General features: G+C 40.3%; 1 protein-coding gene across 3 annotated transcripts in view; it reads left to right on the top strand.

Moving 5' to 3' along the window:
- KDM3A (lysine demethylase 3A) overlaps positions 1-21,078 on the top strand; it is a 77,241-nt gene that overhangs the window by 14,308 nt on the left and 41,855 nt on the right. For all 3 annotated transcript variants that reach the window (XM_069101051.1, XM_069101052.1, XM_069101054.1), the window contains exons 2-7: positions 5,579-5,722; positions 11,084-11,194; positions 13,384-13,486; positions 14,713-14,837; positions 15,896-15,968; positions 16,207-16,295. In XM_069101051.1, the coding sequence (XP_068957152.1) occupies positions 5,579-5,722; positions 11,084-11,194; positions 13,384-13,486; positions 14,713-14,837; positions 15,896-15,968; positions 16,207-16,295 (645 nt within the window). The remainder of the gene's footprint in view (positions 1-5,578; positions 5,723-11,083; positions 11,195-13,383; positions 13,487-14,712; positions 14,838-15,895; positions 15,969-16,206; positions 16,296-21,078) is intronic.

Raw genomic sequence — 21,078 nt, 5'->3', positions numbered from 1 at the left:
CAGAAACAAAAGACTAACATTCCTTGGTATGTTGCTGTATGGCAGTGATGCATAAAAGAATGCAGTATTGTTTGTGAGCAGGTATCAGAAGAGCAGGAGTAAAAGATCATCAGGAAAATGTGATAGAATGATGGGGTAACTGTTCACCAAGGTGGAAAGTATCTCTATTCTGCCTGTTTCCTGGGGATAGTACCCCAAAGCACTGTCCTGGCCCATCTTCTCTTTCTGTTCTCTGTCTTGGTGATCTCATCACCTCTTAGGGATTTATTTTTAATATCCATGAAGATGATTCATCTGTATCCAGCCTTCGTTCCCGAGTTTCAGGCTCATTTCACCAACTGAACATTTCAAACTGGATATGCCATAGGGACAACTGCAGAACAATCCATTAGTTCATCCTACCCCCAGATTTGACGGTTTTCTTTTGAAGACATGAACCATCCTTCAGTCACAAAGGTTCACAACCTCTTAGTCATCCTTGACTCATTTCTCCTACCCTACATAATCAGTTTGCCAAGTTTTATTGATTCTACCTCTACAATAGATCTAAGGTCTATTTCCTCTCTACTCATATTACCAACATTATAGTTGAGGCCAGTTTTCCCCTGTATGCCTCATAAGTTTCTTAATATTTTAATATTGTTTTTAAAAATTTTGATTTCCAAATTCTCTTCCTCTCTGCCTCCCCCCTCCTTGAGAAGAAAATTTGATATAAATTATAAATGTGCAGTCATGCAAAACATTTCTATATTAGCCATATTGCAAAATAAAATGCATATCAAAAAAATCCTCAAGAATAATAAAGTAGTATGCATCAATTTTCATTCAGACTCTTCTCAGTTCTTTCTCTGGAGGTGGATAGCATTTTTCCATCACAAATACCTCAGAATTATCTTGGATCACTGAATACTGAGAATAGTTAAGTCGTTCACAGTTGATCATTGTATAGGATTACTGTTATTGTATACTGTGTTCTCTTGGCTCTGCTTATTTCACTTTGCTTCAGTTCATGTAAGTCTTCCCAGGTTTTTCTGAGAACATCCTGCTTGTCTCATAACACAAGTAATCTATCACAATCATCTACCACGATTTATTTAACCATTCCCCAATTGTTGGGTATCTCCTCAATTTCCAACTCATTGCCACCAGAAATGTTTTATAGCTGCTATAAATATTTTTGTACATATAGGTTCTTTTCCTTTTATTTCATTGGGGTATAGACCTAGTAGTGGTATTGTTGGGTCAAAGGGTATGCAACAGTTTTGTAGCTCTCTGGGCATAGTTCCAAATTGCTCTCCAGAATTGTTGGATCAGTTCACAGTGCATCAGTGTCCTTATTTTTCCACATTTCCTCCAACATTTGTCATTTTCCTTTTCTGTCATATTAGGCAATCTGATAGGAGTTAGGTAGTACCTCAGTTGTTTAATTTGCATTTTTTTTAATGAAGAGTGATTTAGACTCAGCATTTTTTTTCGCATGACTTATAGCTTTGATTTCTTTGTCTGAAAACTGCTTGTTTGTATCCTTTGACCATATATCAGTTGAGGAATGAATTCTTATTTCTCTAAACTCATTTCTGTAAACATTTGAGAAATGAAGCCTTTATTCAAGAAACTTACTGTAAAATTTTCCCCCAGTTTCCTGTTTTTCTTCTAATCTTGACTGCATTGGTTTTGTTTGTGAAAAAACTTTTGTTGGACGTAATTAAAATTACTCATTTTATGTCCCATAATGCTCTCTATCTCTTGTTTGGTCATAAATTCTTCCCTTATTCATTGATCTTATCCAGTAAAAATGTCAGTCCTTCTCCAATTTGCCTATTATATCACCCTTTTTATATAAATCATGTGCCCATTTTGACCATATCTCTGGTATACAGTTAAGAGATGTGAGTTTCTGCCAAACTGCCTTCCAGTTTTCCCAGTAATCTTCTGTCAAATAGTGATTTGTTGTTCCAAAATCTTGGATCTTTGGATTTGTCAAACATTATATTATTCTGATCATCCAATTTAACTGAGTTTTACCTTTGTGTCATATATACATATATATGTAAGTATCTGTTGGCAGCTAAAGCCCTTCACAATATGCTTCCAATCTCCCTTTCCTTTCCAGGTTTATTGTACATTGTTCCCCTTCATACATCCTTTCCAGCCATCCTAGCCTATTCATGATCTATCCATCTCCCATTTTCATTGTCTTCAAGCCCCTATACTTACTAAGCAACAAATATACTTGATGTTCTTCTTGGGGCTGGGGATATAAAGACAAACTGCAGTCATCTCTGAATTTAAGGTTAACGTCTAGCTGGGGGATGGGGGATGTGTATATATAGAAGTGCAGAATAGCAGAGAAGTTGTGAATAGTGCCAAGATATGTAGACTAGGTACGGAGTGTCCTGTATGAGGAACAGTAAGCAGGCCTTTTTAAGTGGAACACAGGGTGTGTGGAGGGGAATAAGGCTAAAAAGCTAGGTTGGGATCAGCTGAAAGACTCCAAATGCCAGAGGCCTTCACATTTGATCCTGGAGGTAATTGGGGAACCTGGATTTTGTGTGGGTGTGGGGGGCCATTGGACGGCCTGCATTTTAGGAAAATCATGTTGACACCTGGGAGGAAAATAGACAGACTGGAGTGGGGAGAGAACGGTGGCAGGAAAACCAATTAGGAGGTTGTTCGAGGAGTTAAGCTGAGAGGTGATGGAGGGGGTGGAGTATACAAGTGAGTGGCCAGAAAGGATGATTGGGGGACATACTTTTATATATCTGTTTCTCTCAAGGGCATTCCCTTGAGCTCTGAAAGGTCTGCTTCATTTTGTCAGTAAATCTCACATGCCTGACATAATGCCTGGCGCCTAGTGGGCGTTTAAACGAGTGTTTTCTTTGATTTGATTGGGGTCTGTGCTCAGTAGTGGAATACCTAGTTTAGCTCCAGGGACAGTTTAGTTTTAGTGGCTTTCCTTACTTCCAAATCTGGAACAGTCGAACCATTTAAGTTTTGCCAGTAGTCCTGATGTACTTATCTTCCCACAGCCCTTTTTTATCATCATATCTATTTGTTGTTGTTTTTTGTTATATTACTTTTCTCATTAGCATTTTCCCCATACCATTGTTGAGGAAACATCAGCCTGTTTAAGAACTAGCTTAAGTTTTCCTTTCTTGTAGAATTGAAAAATGACAATATCCCATTACTTGTTCTGACTTTTGTCACTTGTCCCTTGTACAGTTGTAACATGAGACTGCTTGTAGTAAAGAGGTCAGTTTTTGTGCTATCCCATACCCTACTAGCTTAACACCTGAGTGGCTAAATGGTATCTACAGTACTTAGGGGTGTGTTTGTTTTTTAACATTGAAATAAAGGGATTTGGTTAGCTGATTTTTGAAGTCTTTCTTAGCTCTGAAGTTCTCTAATTTTTGCTATGCCTCCTGAAGTAATGAGGAGAAGCCCATGAGGCATTGGAGACAATCCGTGGTGTCATAGAGAGAGTAGAGCTGGAGCCAAGAAGACGTGGCATCAAATCCTGCCTGAGTTACTTACTAACATTGTGGTCCCAGCCAAGGCCCTTAACCTTTCTGAGCCTCAGTTACTCATCTGGAAAATGAGAGCCTTGGCCTCTGATGTCCTTTCCAACTCTCAGTCTGTAATTTTGTGACTTCTACTTTGTGTCTCTCTGGGGTTCATAGAGAAATGTTTGGGAAATGTTTCATTCAGAAGTATCATCATTAGATTAGAGTTAGAAGAAACTTGACAGCTCATTTCATCCATTTCATCCAGTGCCTTCCTTTTTACCAAGGAGGAATTTGTGGTACAGTGACTTCCCTAAATTACATGATAAATAGCTAGTGTTTTAGAAATCATAACTAACATTCAGAGAGGGCTTTAGTTTTTATGAGGCATTTATTACTACATTTGGTTTGACCCTCACGGTAACCTGCTATAAGGTAATAAATAGCCCACGTTTTTCAGTACTTTATTCACAACAAAAACAACCCTCTTAGGTCCAAGTATTTTATTTTTTAAAAATGTTTTTAATATCAATCTCCTCCTACCCCCACATCCCCTGAGAGAGACCTCTCTTTTTTTGTTGCTTTGTTAATTTTTAGTTTTCAACATTCACTTCTATAAAATTAAGTTTTTTTCCCTTCCTTCCCCAAAACAGCTCCGAGATGGGCTCTACACACACATTCCTGTGAAATACATTTTCACGTTAGTCTTGTTGCATAGAAGAATTATAACAAATGGGAGAAACCATGAGAAAGAAAAAAAAACCAAAAAATAAAATGGTCTGCTTCACTTTGCATTTAAACTCCATAGTTCTGTCTCTGGATGTGGGTGGCATTTTCCATTAGGAGTCCTTTGGAATTCTTTTTAGGTTCTTACATTGCTGAGAAGGCCCAAGTCTATTAAAATCAATCATCAAACACTGTGACTATTACTGTGTACAATGATCTCCTGGTTCCACTCACTTCACTCAGCATCCGTTCATATAGACCTTTTAGGGTTTTTCTGAAGCCTTCATGTTCATCATCTTATAGTACAATAGTTTTCCATTCCATTCATATACCGCAACTTGTTCAGCCATTTCCCACTTGATGGGCATCCTCTCAGTTTCCAATTCTTTGCCACCACAAAATGAACAGCTATAAATATTTTTGTACATATGGGTCCTTTTCCCATTTTTAGAAACTCTGGGATACAGCCCTTGTGGTGGTATTGCTAGGTCAAAGGCCAGAGAGCCATCTCTTAAACAAAAAATGAGAAGAACAGTTAAGCAAAAGTAACCATTTGGTACCTCCCTTCATGCATACAAGTCTTTTTATTAGTCCCCTTACAGGAAGCTCAAGCCCCTACAATTGGTCTGACTCAAACACTTGGGCCTTCCTGACTGGAGTGTTTCCTTGCTCTATGGTTCACATTGAGGTTGGTGGTGCAAATACTATTGCACTTTTTCCAGATGAGGGAACTGAGGACCAAGGTGATTACCAAGGAGGTTCCTCCCTCAGGGTGAGGCTTAGGAAGTGATTTGTTCACAGTCACAGCTAGAAACTGCAAAGAGAAGTCCAAAGCCAGTGCTTTCTTCGTTCTCAGCTCACTGAAATTAAACAGAAGATTCTGAAAACCATTGGCTGTTAGTGTTAAGATTTGCAGGTTTGCTTCTGTGCCAAAACTTGCCATATGCCATGTGATTGTGCTAGACCTAAGGGAGGAAGAAAGGCCATATTGGCCAATAGCCTCGAGGAGCTAGAAAGTGCTCAGATATTCTCATGGTACACCTAACTTGGAGCCCTTAGGACCATACTTTTTGTCATTTGATTGACTGAAATGACCTGGAATTATTTTTCCTGGTTTGAAGGTTTTGCAGACCAGAATTCTTGGTTTATTTTACTTAGTCATCATGATCAGGGAAACATGCTATGGTAGTAGGTAGTGAGGAAAGAACAGGGAAAAATAGAGGGAGAAATACATATTTGAGGTTGTGGCATAGGGCCAGTAACGATGGGGTCTTTCTCTATACTATTGACTGCTTTGTGTTTTACTGTTTCAATTAAGTTTTCTCTTCCCCCTCCCCGCTCTTTCCTAGGTATGTGTGGAATTTGATGGAGAATCATGGAAGAAGAGAAGATGGATCGAAGTATACAGTCTTCAAAGGAAGGCATTTTTAGTAGAACATAACCTGGTTCTGGCTGAGCGGAAGTCTGCTGAGATTGTGCAGTGGCCTGCAATAGTGAGTAAAAGCTTTAGGAACCTTCCCAATTGGCGTGTAACAAAAAATGTCATCATTGTGCTGATTTTGGAGGAAAAAAAAGATATTTGAAAACACCTTTAGCCTGCTGCCCTCCGTGATTGCTGGGCATACCTGTAACTTGAATAGAAGTGAAAATAACTAAATGAAATTCAGGGATCAGGTTCAAAGTCATTAGGAAATATTTTAATTAGGATTTTCACTAACTTTTCTTCCTTTTTTAAAGTAACTTATTTTAACTTCATGTAGTTTCTTAAAATCTAGGGTTTAAGTCTGATATCATAGTATTCAGCACTCTAAAATATGAAACCTATACTGGCTTATAGAGCCTAAAAATTTGGGTGGGCTTCTATGAGCCATCGTCAGGGATGGCATTGCATCTGCATGGCATTGCGGGTATTTGCCCAAGTGTGTGTTCTTTTACTCCCCAGCCTTTTCTGGACAAGTGTTGTGGAGGAGGCATATAGGCCCTCTCCGAGCTTTGGAATGAATGTCTTTCCAGGGAGTTCTGTGACTGCCACAGTTTAAGGGAATGAAGGAAGTTCATGTGTGATTTCAGAGGAAGGAAGAATTACTGGAGGTCACAATAGATCCTGAGTGTCAGAATTTGAAGGAATTTCAGAGGTCATCTTGTCTATATCTGTCTTGTTTATACTGTTTAGCTGATAACCTCTGAGTGGCTCAGAGATAACTTTGTAGAAAAGGTGAAATTTGTGCTAGGCCTTGAGGGACAAATAGAATTTAGATAGTATTGCTGTGTGTAGGGGTGGCCCTGGAGAACAGTGAGCCAATACAGCAGACTACACTGTAAAGGTGAGGTAGAGATTACAAAGGCAGACTTAGTAGGAGCCAGTGAGGGACTGAGGGGAAGGGATGGGCTAACAGGGAAGCAGGAGAATGGAACTTAGGACAGCTCTCTGGGAGACAGAAGGAGCTTGTTTTCTCTGGGCCTTTGTTCTTCACCTACAAAATGGGAACTCCTAAATCTAAATAAAGGCTCTTCTCCTTCTAAATCCTGCAAATTTAATAGGAAGATAGAATAAAAAAGTTGACAGAAAAGTAGAAGGGAGAAGCAGCTGGTGGTGGTGTTCTAGAGGGTAGCATGTACAAGTAGGGAGGTGCTAATTGGGTCTCTTTTTGAAGTCTGAAGATAGAAATTTGGCCTTCAGCTTAAGGGTTCAGGACCAAGGATGGGAGCTCCCAGAGGACGGGGCTGGCCTTTTTACTTGAACTTTGCATTTCCCCTGGGGCCTTTCACTGTGTTGTGTCCAACTGTTCAACCCAAATAAAAGGAAGCTGAGGATGACTGTTCAGCTTATGGGAGACAAGTCAATAACTGTGTGTGGCATTGCGGGAAGAGAGGTCAGGATACAGTGCCAGAGGAAGCCGCTAGCCGCCTGTTTGAGAGACTGAAGTAAGTGGAAGGAATGAAATGAGAGAGTGTTTCAGGAGACTCTGTGAGCAAGGAGGATGGAGGGGGGCTGTGCTGGGGTGGGTCACCTAGCAGCCACGTGGGCCTGGGGAATTCCTTTCTGTGCCCCTTCTTGCTTTTATTTTGTTTGAGACTCCAGGCTCACTTGCAGTACAGTCTTCTCAGAAGCTTTAATGCTCTAGTTTTCTGACCTGGGCCAAGGTGACCCTTTTGCTCCTGCTTCTGGGGACTCACCATATTTGTGCCAGGCTTGGTGCTGACATATTCATCAGCTTTAGCCCCGCTGCGCCTCCGTCCTCCCTAACCCCCTTGCAGGTGCTTAGCAGGTTGGGTTTTGCCTGTTGGAAGCTTTCTGCTGTCACCCAGGTCGGCCTTGTTAGTGCCCAGATTCCAAAGCTTTGTCTCCAGGATAACTGTCAGCTGGTTGTTAGTTGGCCACTGAATGAAATAAGTGTAGATTGACTCTGAGATGTGAGCGAGTAGCCTTAACTATTCCTCAATATATTTTTAAAGGATACTCACCTAAGTCAGTCTTGAAGAACATTTGGGATATATTTTTATCTGGTGGAATGGGAAGCTCTGGGTAGAGAGAGGCTCTTTAATATTCCTTTGTTCACACTCCCTAGATGGCCAAACATTTGCAAACCCCTTCCTTAGAGAAGGTGCTAACTGAAAAAGTTTCTAGAGCAGGTGGAAGGGGATTGGTAAAGATGGTGAAAGGTAAAGTTACCCCTGCTTTTTTTTTTTTAAACAAATTAAGAGGTGAGGTCATCTTCTAGACATACAAGGCAAGGGGATGAAATAGGGTGCTTAGTGACAATTTGAAGCAACATCTAGGGATCCACATGAGAGAAATCAAAGGATTTATACACAGTAGGCACTTTATATTTGTTTTAATTAATTGGAAGGACTGCTAAGCAGCAATTTTTGGACCCAGAAAAATTGGAAAGCCTGATCTCCCTCTCCCCACCACTGTGCCTCTATAATTTTGTTATTGAGTTCCAGAAAGGCTCTCCAGGAATTGGAACAAATAAAGATGGGGACCAGCATTAGTGATCTAGCATGGGATGTATAAAGTAGACATACCAGAAAGTCTTCAAGTCTGCTGGGGCTAAAAGGGATCTTTAGAAGTTTGTCTCTTCCTGCTCCCCATCCCCCATCCTTTTATTTTACAGGAAATTGAGGTATAGGGAGGTTAGATGAGTGCCCCAGGGCCATATGATACAGGAAGGGCCCAGCATAGCTGGTATTGGAACCAAACTCTCTGACCCCATCTCTTCTATTTCTTTTCATCCAGAGTGTAAATGAGGACAACATTGAAGAGGGTACCCAGGAGAGGCTGGGGGAGGGGGAAAGTAAAGGTGATTAACCAGCTTCAGAGGATGGAGGGGGAAGGGAAGGGTAAAAGTAGTCGAGGTAAAGGTAGTCACCGCCTCTTGGTGTGATGATGGTGGTGATTTCTGGTGGGTGCACAGGGTAGCAGTGGAAGCCAGAGATTGAATGGATGGCCAAGTGAAGTGCCTGATGCTGTATCAGCAGGCCTGTGGGTTTCATGATATCACCAGATAGAGGTGGAGAGGAAGGAGGAGCCAGACACCACCCAGAAAGAGGGCAGAACACTTAGAGTGGTGAGCTTGAAAGCTTTCCACAAAAGGATTGTCATGCAAATTGAAATGTGAAGCAGGGGCAGCTAGGGGGCTGCTCTGGAGTCAGGAGGACCTGAGTTCAAATTCGGCTTCAGACACTTGACACTCACTAGCTATGTGACCTTGGGCAAGTCACTTAACCCCAACTGCCTTGACTTTCCTCCTCAAAAAAAAATTCCAAGAAGAAAATGTGAAGCAATTATGACTGGCATAGCACAGCCATATGAAAATCTGACTGATAAGTGACCATTTTCCTCATAGGTATTTGAATCTAATAAAGTTTGTTACAGGAAGGCAAATATATTGTATATTAGTTTTGTTTGTTTTTTTTTAATTCCTGTTTTCTGTGATTATGGGCACAGTAAAATATCTTGTTGGGGCTTTCTCCATCTCTCTCTCCTGTGTCCCTTCCTGTCCACTCATATAGTCACCACCCAGCTTCATTCTCTCTTTGATTTGTTGCCTAGACTATTAGAAGAGCCTCCTGACTGATCTCCCTTCCTTGAGCCTCTGCTCCATTTTCCACACCACTGCCAAAGTAATTTTCCTAAAGTGCAGGTCTGATTGATTCCTCCTACTGAATAAACTTGAGTTGTTTATTTTTTCGTTAAGGATGGAATAAATAGAAACTCTCCTATTTGACATGTAAAGGTCTTTCTGTCTTGCCCATCTCTGCCTGTTCATCTTTTTACACTTGATTCTGAATCCTAACCACATTGGCCTATTGGCTCTTCTGCATACATAACATTTTACTCTCCTTTGTTCTTCTTTTCTGGCTCTTTCCCAAGCCTTCAATACCTTAACTCCTCATTTTGGAATCCTTGACTTCTCCAAGAGGCAGTTTTCACATGCTGCCACCTTTATGAAATCTTTCTAGGCTCCCCTAGCTCCCCTCCCCAGCTACCTTGAATTTATTTTACATGTTTTCTTTATATACTGCTGTGAGGTCCACATCCTCCTTATAGTCAAAACTTCTTAAAACTCTTTCACTTGGGTTTTTGTAGCCAGAGCACTTCAAACACCTTATTGACTATTATCAATAAAATTATCCAGAAGCAGCTTGGTGTAGTGGAGTTAGGAAACAGTGAGTTCTGGTTCACGTTCTTTTAAGTAGTTGTGATACTTTTCTAAAAAATCAGTTTCTGTGGTTATGAAATGAGAGGCCAGATTTTTTTAATATAATGGTTTAAAGTTTGCAGAGTGCCTTTCGTAATAAGATTGAATAAAAACTGAAGGTTTGTTTATAAAAAAACCTTTTTCTATATTTTCTAAATTGAACCTCACAGCCCCATTGTAGTGGTGTTATGCCCTTTTTAGAGACTTAAGAAAGCAGCATGGTGTAGTGGCTAGAGAATCTGTTCTCAAGAGACAGAAAGCAGGGGGCAAATCACTTAACCTCTCAGTGCCCTAGAGTACTGGGGTCAAACTCAGACAGGAACAGATACCCTCAGGTCATTTATTGACTTAGAAACACAAATTAATATTAGGTTGTGATGCCTTTTTATTTTGTTAAACCTTACCCTGTTAAATTTTCATCTGGTCCAGGCAGGTGAGTTTGACACCTTTAAGACTATTAAGTTGCAGAGAAAGTGCTGACCTGCCTTGGTAGAGGGAGAGCTCTCATTTTAGACCAATGAAATAAGAAGTCTGTTCCCCATCCCCCCCCCTTTTTTTTTGGAGGGGAGAGGCAAGGCAATTGGGGGTGAAGTGACTTGCCCAAGGTCACACGTCTAGTAAGTGTGTTATATGTCTGAGACCAGATTTGAACTCAGGTCCTCCTGACTCCAAGGCGGGTGCTCTATTCACTGCCCCACCTAACTGCCCCCCATTCCTTATTTTACAGAAGAGGAAATTAAGGATCAGGCTAAGTGGCTTGTCCGTTATCACAAAGCTCAGTGAGGTAGAATTTGGGCCCCCTTTTCCTTAATTACTCTTTCCTCACACTACATTGCTTTCTGGTTCCAAAAGTCTGCCTTTTTACTTACTCATTTAAACTTTATTTTAAAGGTCATAATGTTTCCTTTAACCAATTTAATTCTGGTTTAGAATCCAAGTACACATATGCACATTTGTTGTTTATTATATTTGGTTTTGAAGACATTTATTGCTTTTGCAGTAAATAAATTTGCAATAAATAAAACTATATTCTGATTTTCTATTAGTGGAGAATTGCCAGTTGTGATTTTCAGAGGGCTGATGTTATTTATACTGATGCCCAAATCAAGAAGTGTGTACAAACTTTGTTTTGTTTTTGTGTGATTTCAGCTGTACAAATCCCTATTGGACAAGGCTGGTTTGGGATCTGTTACCTCCATCCGTTTTCTTGGAGAAGACAGAAGAGTATTCATTTCCAAAGACCTTCTGAAGCCTATACAGGTAAACTTCAAAACAGGTGTGCTGTAAACGTGGAACAGCTATTAAAAAGCTGATCTTACAACTGGGCTCTGGCAGTGCGTTATCATAATGAGCGTATACAAGTCAGAGCCATCCTGAAGCTTTAAGGCTTGACAAGTTGAGACTTTGCTTATGGGTTCTTCCCCTCTGCTGCTGCTGTTATTTTGGGAGAGAGCAGATGGCATTATGGGAGCTAGTTTCCCCAGCTAGTAAAGACCACAGGCTCATTTACATAGAATATATAGAATTTCACAAACCTCCCTTTCTCCCAATAAGATGGTGTGTAAGGATTATTTTTTCCTTTTTTCCTATATCTTTTATGTTTCACACTGCCATTTTGCATTTTTTTTCCTATAAGATTGTCATTTTCTCATTTTTATTTGATTTCACTTATATGCTAATATTGGAAGCGTCACTGTGATTTGTCAGCCCTCGTGAGGAGTTTCTTCATTCACAGAGTTAAATAGTTTATTCTCTTGTTTCTGGCAATTCAGTCAGTCTGAATGTCAAATTTACTTTTGGAGGTTAAACATCAAACGCAAAAAACCACCCCAACTCATGAGCCTTTAACATGGCAGAAACAAAGGAATGGTGAAGGAACAGACAAGCACAAGGTGCTTGCCTTTGGCCTTTGTCTCTTTCCATGATGGTTGAAGATTTTAAAAGCTCCCCTACCCCATCCTTCTGCTGCTTACCTCTAGTAATTTCTGTTTGTCCCTACCTGAGATTCAGAGCCTTCACTAATCTCATTTATACCTTCTCTCATTAGCTCTTGGTTTTGGACCTTGGAATTTATCCCTTTGCCTTTCTCCACCTAAGCTGATTGGCAACTCATCCATCATTTCCAGTCTTAGGGAGTGGTAGGGATACTAATTGATCTAGGAATTCATCCATGGTTACAAACAGCTAGTATATGTTGGAGAAAGGACTTGAATGTGGGTCTTTTTCCACTATAGTGTATTCCACCTATTCTTTCTCATAAACTTTGGTTTCCAGGCCAGTTGGGCCTGGTAATACACCCCCCCCCCAGCCCCCACCTTTGGTCATATTATTTCCTTAATAGAAGTTTTCCTTCCCTCTTCCCAGCTCATTAGACAATTTTCTGTCATCCTCTTAAGTTTCTAATGACTTTTTCTATTCAGACCTCTCATAGTTCTTTATTGAAAATTTTTATTTGAAACTTAGTAATTATCAGTACCAGTGTTCAAATAAAACGTCGTTCATGATACCATAAGTCCCAGATTACAGTTTTTGAAAAACCAGTATATGTGTTTATCAGAACCCGAGCTCCTCCCTAAGCTTCGGTGAACTTTCCTTCCTTAGGCTTTTCACATTTGCTTGTACATCTCTTAGGCGCAGTTGTATTATTTGTTGTGTTATCCTCCTAGATTAGAAGCTCCACAAAGGAGCAAGTATGTGCCTGTCCAATACTCAGCTATCCAATGTGAAAAAACAAAATTTTTTTGTAAGTTGAGGAAAAGATTGGTGAACATACTGTGTGCGTTGTACATTGGTGGGTGAACATACTGTGTGCATTGTACATTGGTGGGGTTGATGGTACAAATATCTGAGTGGTCTTGTCCTACGCTTTGATGTTGGTACCAAACCCATCACCAATTTAACGCTGCCTTAGATTTGAATTGAACTAGACCTTCAGGCTACATTTGTTCTGTAACATTTGGATTCAGTCATAAGGCTGCACTCAAGGATCTAGAAGGCCATGTGTGGTGCCAAGGCCTCAGGTTCCCCATCTCTGAACTGGACTTTGGGTATCATTTTCATTCACGTTTGGGTTAATTGTCTGTTGCTACCATGTTTTCTACAAGGTCAACCATTCCATTTTGTCAAAGGCCATCAGTTATCCTAGAACTATTTTTCTTTTTTTTTTTTTTTTTGGCTTTTGGCAGTCGTAATTTAGCTTGCTGTGATGCGGCTTATTAAGTAATTTGATGTCATCTCTTCCATTCCCTATTAATTTCTTTAGAGTTTGTTTGATTCGTCCTTTTGATGCCAGCAAACACTGTTTCTATTAGTCTGCCCAAGAAACATGCAGATATCCATCCATTGGAAAGCAAACTTTATCCTCTTGTACTCATTGCTTGGTTTGAAAAGAGTTTAGTTGTAGGAAGTAGGTATTAACTACTTACTTCAGAGATCTCAATTTTTTTCAGGATGTAAATGGTCTCCGACTTTCTCTCATGGATCATCAGAATATCAGTAAAGAATTTCAAGCCCTGATTGTGAAACATTTAGATGAAAGCCATTTATTACAAGGTATGTCTATGTGTGGCTTGGATGCTATGAGGTGTTAAGTTCAAGCTGATTTTTGTGGTTTTGTGGTTGCCCTCTCTCCCCATGATAGACTTAGCAAAAATTACATTGTAGACCACATCTTCTTTCTCCTTATGCTTCACTTGTCTAACACGATTTAGAAATTCCTTGCCTGTCTTTTTTGGTGCACACTTAAGTATTCTGTGGTAAAACCTCAGTAATTCATTATTACTAGAAAGGAAATTGAGAGCATCTGAAGTTGTCAGAAGATGAGCGCGTAGCTAGTTTTGGCTGTATAGCAGCAAGATAACCCTTAAAATGCCGGGCTTATGAAACTGATACAATGGTATGAGGAGTTCAGTGTGCACAATCACATATTCGCCACTGCAAAACACAACTATCTTGTTCTAGCAGTTTCATAATAAAAATAAGTTGACTGAACCCAGTAAGATCCCTCAACTTGGTTCCTCAGCAACCCAGCCAGTCTGATTTGCTAATTTGAACAGTGTTGCCGATGCATCAAGATGATTAAATCAGATGCTATAGCAAGTCTTTAGGATGTCTGTGGGGAATTCAATAAAAATTCCATGTATCAATGACCACTTTCACCAGAACACACCTATTCATTCCATAGATCCCATATCTGGGGGAATTTGTATTATATTTCACTACATTTTTCCTACATTTAAGACCAATCTGTAATCTGGTAAACTGAAAGCAGTTTCTCTTATAATCTAGATGTTGTTAGATTAAGAATTGTACTGTTTTTAATTTTATTTTTTTTTTTTTTTTTGGAAAAAAAAAAAGAATGAATGTGTTAGGGAACTAACTCATTCTGTCAGCCCTGCTGATCATGTGTTGTGATATTCTGAAAGTACTGTAACTTAAGAAATTATAAACTTACAGGTTTTGTCTGTAATTAAAAGGAAGTTCATCTAAAATTATTTGGCTATTACGTAGGAAAATTATGAGATTGTTAACTAAGCTATTTGGAGTTATTGTTTTAATTATTTGCATAGGTATTTTAAAAGGGAAAATTGGTAATTATACAAAGAAAGGACCTTGTAAAATCTCTTTGGTAACCTTGTAAGTATTCTTAGAACCATCTAGTTGTAAGAATTCTTATCAACCCTGGAGGAAGCCAAGGAAAAATTACGGTGAGAAAATTGGTATTAATGGAATTAAATAGGCAAACTTTAAGGTTCCACTTTTCTTTTTCTCTTTTTAAGGGGACAAAAACTTAGTTGGTTCAGAAGTAAAAATTTATAGTTTGGATCCATCTACCCAGTGGTTTTCAGCAACTGTTGTGAATGGCAATCCAACCTCAAAAACACTCGAAGTTCGCTGTGAAGAGGTAACTTTATGCTCCTAGAATTTATGAGGCAGGGAGTGGGGAGATGAGCCTTATCTGGGGCCTCCTTCCCATGCATTGAAAAAAATGCAGAAGCCTCACAGTGAGAGGCAGGCTTCTATCCCAGTGGTTAGTATTCCTTTTTTCATTCATTAAACATTTCAGTCTCCCAGTGTCCTGGGGGCCTGCTAGTGGCTTTAGGAATCATCCTTGATCCACATTCTCACTTTGCCCCAGGTCCTGTTTCTGCCTTGCCAACACTTCTCTTTGCTGAGTCACCCGCCTTTTTTAGTCCCTCCTCACCTCTCTTGGACCTATTTTTAAAAAGAACCTCTGACTTGTGCCCAGACACCCAGCTGGTTCCCAAAGCAGGGATTGGAGCACAGCTCTCCTCTCCTTCAGGGCAGTGGACAAACCCTGATCTAAGATCAGATACAGACTTCCCCAGCCATGCTTTAAGGCCCTTTGCAGTCTGACCTTTCCTGGCTTGTCCAGCCTCATGTCACGGCTCTTGCTGTACAGAGTGAGTGACCCTTGCTGCCCCTCACTTGTCTCTGTGCCCCTGCCTGTCGAGCTCCCCCCTGCATCTCCTCTCTTGGTTGTCTTGGAGACCCACACCAAATGCCACTTTCCACATAAAGCCTTTACTGGTCCCACTGCTCTTCCTACACGTGGCCTTCCTTCTGAAATTCACCTAGATGTCCATTGTCCCCCTGAGAGATGGGGTTTCTTGGGCAGGGCCTGTTTCCTTTTTGTCTCTGTATGACTCATGTCATGAGGCATGGCAATGCCCCTTGGTTCATGATTTGGGAGGCTAAGATTCCAGCTTGAGGATTTCATAACAGGGAGTTTCCTAACAATTTAAGGACGCTGTCATTGTGGACCTCAAGCTTCAGAATGGTTACTGGCTCCCCGGTAGAGTTCCAACTGTCATGGCCTTTAAGTGCTTCCACAATTAGCTTTTGCCCTAAGTAGGGTAAAAATGTTAAGAAAATTTCCCCAAAATAAAAGAATTTATTTAAACTTTCTGCTTACTTATTCATTTTATTCTTTGTTTAAAGATTCCAGCTCTAAAAATTGTTGATCCAGCACTGATTCATGTTGAAGTTGTACATGACAGTCTTGGGAATTGTGGTAAGAGCTAATTGCTTGGTTCTTCCCATGCATGCCTTGCCTTTATTTTAATATGGCAAAAGAAAAAGGAGATTGACAGAAAAATTTTTAAGTAATATTTTATTTTTCCCCCAATTACATGTAAAAAAATTTTAGCATTTAAAAAAAAAATTTGTGTTCTAAAGCCTCTCCATCCCTCTCTTACCTCTCACCTCCCTGAGACAATAAGCAATCTGACAGAAAGTCTTGACTTTTTCAGGAAAAGCTAAAAGAGTGAGTGCTGTAAAAAGAAAGTCTTCTGAGAACAAAGGAAGCTTTGTGTCAAAGCATCCAAGACCATGCTCTGAGGTAAGCCAGAATTTTTTTTTTTTACTAAGAGATTTTAAAAATGGCAGGTGACTAAGTTCAATTAGCAGAGGCTAATTACTGGTTAATGTTTTGAGGACTTCCCTTTTGCCCTCTTCTTGTCTGTACCAGGTATGGATCATGGCTATAATGCAAGTGATGATAAAACAAATTTATATTTCTCTTTTTTTGCTTTTTTGGAGGGCAGTTGGGGTTAAGTGACTTGCCCAAAGTCCCATAGCTAGTAAGTGTGTCAAGTGTCCGAGGTTGGATTTGAACTCAGGTCCTCTTGACTCCAGGTCTGGTGTTCTATTCGCTGCACCATCTAGTTGCCCCTGTATTTCTTTTTATGAAAAGGTTTTTCAAGTCTATCCCCTCAGTAGGCTTGATCATCAGTATCTGGAGATGTTATTCTATGAAGATTGATCAAGAAATATGCTTTTGGGGTTTTATGGGAGGAAAGGTCCTTAGCTGAAAGGGACTAATAAAAGAAAGTCTAGTATTATACAACACATGCCTGTCTTCAGAAGTCTGCTAACTAAATTTCAAGCCTTAGTACCTTCAAAGTACACTATGACTTTAGGATACCCTGTGTATTAAATGGTTGGCCCTGATTTGCCTTGTGCCCCGTAACAATATAAGGTCTGTATCTCAAGGCTTTGAGTGTATTCTAAATAACAGTGGTGATCTTGAGCCATGAAATGTAATGAGAGCAATGGTCAGATCCGAGTAGAGAATCACTTTCATAAAGTTACAAGCAAACCTTGTGATTAACCTGTACGTAACCTGTTCATAATTTTTTTTTTTAAAACAAATGTTCTAATGCCAAGATTTTAAAAAAGCTACCCAGATATGTTTATATTAACTATGTAAGGTGAGTTATTGCTTCTAAAGGCATTGTCAGAAGTACTTTAGTGCTCATGGTACTTAGCTAGCTGGGTTAAGATACAGAGTCCCACCCTCTACAACTAGCTCCATTAATACAATTAGGACCTTTTCTTGAGTAACAACCAGGATTGGAATGAAGGGCAAGGATCAGTGTCCCAGGCTGAATCTAAAGGAAGGCCCCAGGAAGTAGTTAGGTATGGAAGCAGGGTGATAGCTCCAGCTAGGGGCCTTTTAGAGGGTGAGGTGCACACTGATATCCTGAGTTAGAACCAGAAAGTAGTCAGGTATAGAGAGAGTTAATATAATAAGATCAGAACCAGACAGGACACCAGGAATCCAGGACCCTAGGCAGGAAGAGAACTGAGCCAGGAATTCCTCATTTATTGGGGAAATCCTGGGGTGAAATGATGGGGAGAACAGGACAGTTACTGACAACCGATAATGATACAAAAGGAAGGTGATCAGGAACTGTCCAACAGGCTAAGCCAGCAGTTGATAGAAGGGAAGGCTTGTGCCTCATGATTACAGGATTTTCATGTGAATACTTTTGCATGTTCTAATTAGGTGCTGTTACAACAGCCATATAGGGGAGGCTAGGTGGCACAGTGAACAGAGCACCAACCTTGGGGTCAGGAGGACCTGAGTTCAAATCCAGCCTCAGACACTTAACACAAAAACTAGCCATATGACCTTGGGCAAGTCACTTAACCCCAATTGCCCTCCAAAAAATAAAGAAAATAACAACAACCCTATAAACAAAGTACATACTATTGTCTTTATTTGGTGAGAAAACCAGAATCTGAAGAGGTTGTGACTTGAAAGATCACACCTGGAATGGCAGAAGCATTGACAAGCCAGTTTCTGAGGAGATAATGAAATATTTCCTAGGAAGGAGCCAAGCTCAGAAAGCCTGTTTCAAGCAGTAGACAGTTCATTGTATCAAGGGCAACAGCACTGATGTCACTGGGGGTCTTCGTGAGTGTGGTTTTGTGGGCATAAGTGGCATCATTGGGATGATCCGGTTGCATGTGTAGACGCAGGGGAAGGAGTTGGTGGAAAGCAATTTCATTGAAGGTTCAGTTGAGTGAATATGATAGTCTTCCCAGTGTGACATCTTTGTTATATTTTGATGTGTTAAGTTACAAGATGAGATTCTTACCTGAAGGTAAGGTTGATACTGTGAAGAGGGTGTGGGTCCCAGTGTCTTTGGCAAAGGGAGATCATGAAGAAAGTGCGATTTGGGTCTTAGATTCTAAGATTCAGTGAAGAGTGTGTAGACTATCAGTGAATGGAAATATCCACCACCATTTTGGGGTATGTGGATATGGATATGTAAGATGCAGAATTAAAATCAACATAAGTTTGTTCTGCAGCGTAAAGCAAATCTCTTCCCCCCCCCCCCAACACACACACTTTCCTCTGCAGTAAATCAAGAAGCTTAAACTAGATGTCTGATATCATTACCTTAGGTCAGTGGCAGGCTTTGTGGTCGCATAGTGGGAATGATGGATGTTCAACCTAGGTTGAAATAATGCGGATATTTTTGTTTTAAAGGTGTCAGAAGTGCATGTATGGTGAGTGTGAAGTTCAAAATCTGTCATTTTCTGTGAAACAGATTTAGTTGAGAGTTGGCATCTAAAGAGAGGACCAAGTGGGGAGGCATCATAGAGGTGAATTTGGTGGAGTTTGATGATTGGTTCCAGTCCCATATTTTGTCTACTGTAGTGAAACTTGTTGGAAGCTGTTTACTCTTAAGGTTTCTTTTGGTGTTTGAGATGGGATATTGAGAACCTTTGGTACTCTTGAAAGGAATTCTAGCACCAGCTATTTCCTGAAGGTGTCCTGCTAGACCATTCCTCAAACTGATCAAGTTTGCTTGGGTTACGTAGGGACAGAATCTGCTGAGGAACGTAAGCCAACAGTTTGCCATTTTTAAAAAGCAAGATAATGTACTCACCTACATTGTGCTCACCCTGCTGGCAGGGCAGGACTGTGGTCATAAATAGCATAGAAGACCACCGGGAGAAATGTCAGGTAAGAAGCGTGAGCCCTGCACTAACTAGAGAATAGTGTCCAGGTTCTTGTGAAGTAAGTATGCTGCAAAGCGGACTCGGCGACTTGTCTGCCTGTCCTTGTTGATGAGCCATCAGCCAGTTTGGCTGGGTCTGTCGGCGTTTGCAGAATAGTGACATGCCTTACTGCCTTTCTTTGTCCTTGAATCCAGTTCTTGGTCAGTAGCCTCTTTTCTTGGAAACAGCTGAGCTCAGTGGATGGCTGTCTCTTAAGTTTTTTGGGAAGAGGTTGTCCACAATTGTTTCTCAGTACTGACCACTAATAATAGTTAGCTCTTTATAAAGAACAAGAATCAGTTTAGGTTTGCAATCAATTTGTTAGAGACTTGGAAAAAAAGAAAGCATTAGAACAGATGAATGGCAGTGTCCTACCATTGGATAGGGATCTAAGTGGCCATTGCCAGCTCTGACATAGAAAGAGAATCATTGCCTAGGATGCTTAGACAGGTGTGAGCCTCCTTGAACTAAGAAACATTTGAAGTGACTTGAGATCATCGTTGGGTGACTGATGTAGGAATGAGTAGCATCCTAGAATCATTTGAATCTTAGAACGAACATATTTTAGATCTGGTCCAGTGAATGCTGTCATTTTATAGGTGAGCATCCTTGAGGCCAGAGGAGGTGAGTGACTGCTCCAAAAGCACACAGCCAGCTAGTGACTGACCAGAGACTTGAGTTCAGATCTTGTGGCTCCCAATTCAGTATTCCTTTCCCTATAGGAGAATAACAGGTAATTAACTGAAAAAACCCTAAGAGATAAAACATGTAGTAGTGGTGAAAGTGGGCTGCCTCTAAGACATAAAAGTATTTCATTCCCTATTAATGTCCCATGTGAACAAATGTTTTCAATTGTGAGCAAAAATTTGATGATTTTTTTTTTAAATCAGGTATAAAAAACCAACTTTACATACTTCTAAGGTATATTTACTAAGCAACTCCTAGGAGATGTTTGCTTCTTAAGACTGTAATGAATGATACCAATGAAATATTTATTGTCTGCTTAGGCAACGTTTGGTCTAAAATCAAATTTTCTTCACTACTTTAGACTTTTCTTAATGTAACCTTATAGTTTAAAATAATGAGCTCCCTGAAAAATCTGCAAATATTTCTTCTTTAAATTTATTCCATAACAAAAAAGACACATTGAGTGGTGCACTGGGGATAAAGAGCTAAGTAGAGGTGATGGGAAGAGAGGTTTATCAGAACTCTGGTCATTTAAGGCAGGCAGAGGTGTGGGAGGTGGAGCAGCCTTTGCTTTAGCCACAGAGCTTGGGGCTCAGGGTCCAAGTCCTTTGGTGCTGGGGAATACTTAGAAGTGTGAGTTCATTGCTAAGTATGGAGCGCTCTGGCGAAGCCGAGTCTATCCTGCTTTTGGTTTGGGCAGCTGTCACTGTCTTTATTGGCTCTAGACCACTGAGGACTAACATCTCTACCAGCCTGCCTTGTCTTGTGAGCCAGCTTTTTTAAGGCTATGTCCATTAACTCTGTGGATCTTGTTCTAAACAGTAACTTCTCCCTGCCTTCCATTATTTTCCAGTTTTTATAATCATCATGTGATTGCTTTTTTCCAGTTGCCCAGAGGGGAACCATAATTCATAGGGCTGTATGTTATGGGAAGATTTTAATGTCATAACAGTCTGATAGTATTTTGAAAACTTCTGAGCAGAGATGCTTGCCATCAGATAATAGAACCTGATCAGTCTTTCTGGGCTTCGGCTACATCTGCTGCTTTCAGTTATGTTGCAGGTTCTGTTTGTAACAACTTCTGGTGGTTGGTGTTTTTGCCGAAGTTGGAGATCGTTTCCAGAAAAGTCACACTAACCTGA

This window comes from Petaurus breviceps, unplaced genomic scaffold (genome assembly GCF_028583685.1).
Source record: "Petaurus breviceps papuanus isolate PSGF00001 unplaced genomic scaffold, PetGlider_PUasm1.0 446, whole genome shotgun sequence".
In the NCBI taxonomy this organism is placed as follows: domain Eukaryota; kingdom Metazoa; phylum Chordata; class Mammalia; order Diprotodontia; family Petauridae; genus Petaurus; species Petaurus breviceps.
Note: the sequence above shows the minus strand (reverse complement) of the source record. Positions and strands in the feature narration are given on the sequence as shown.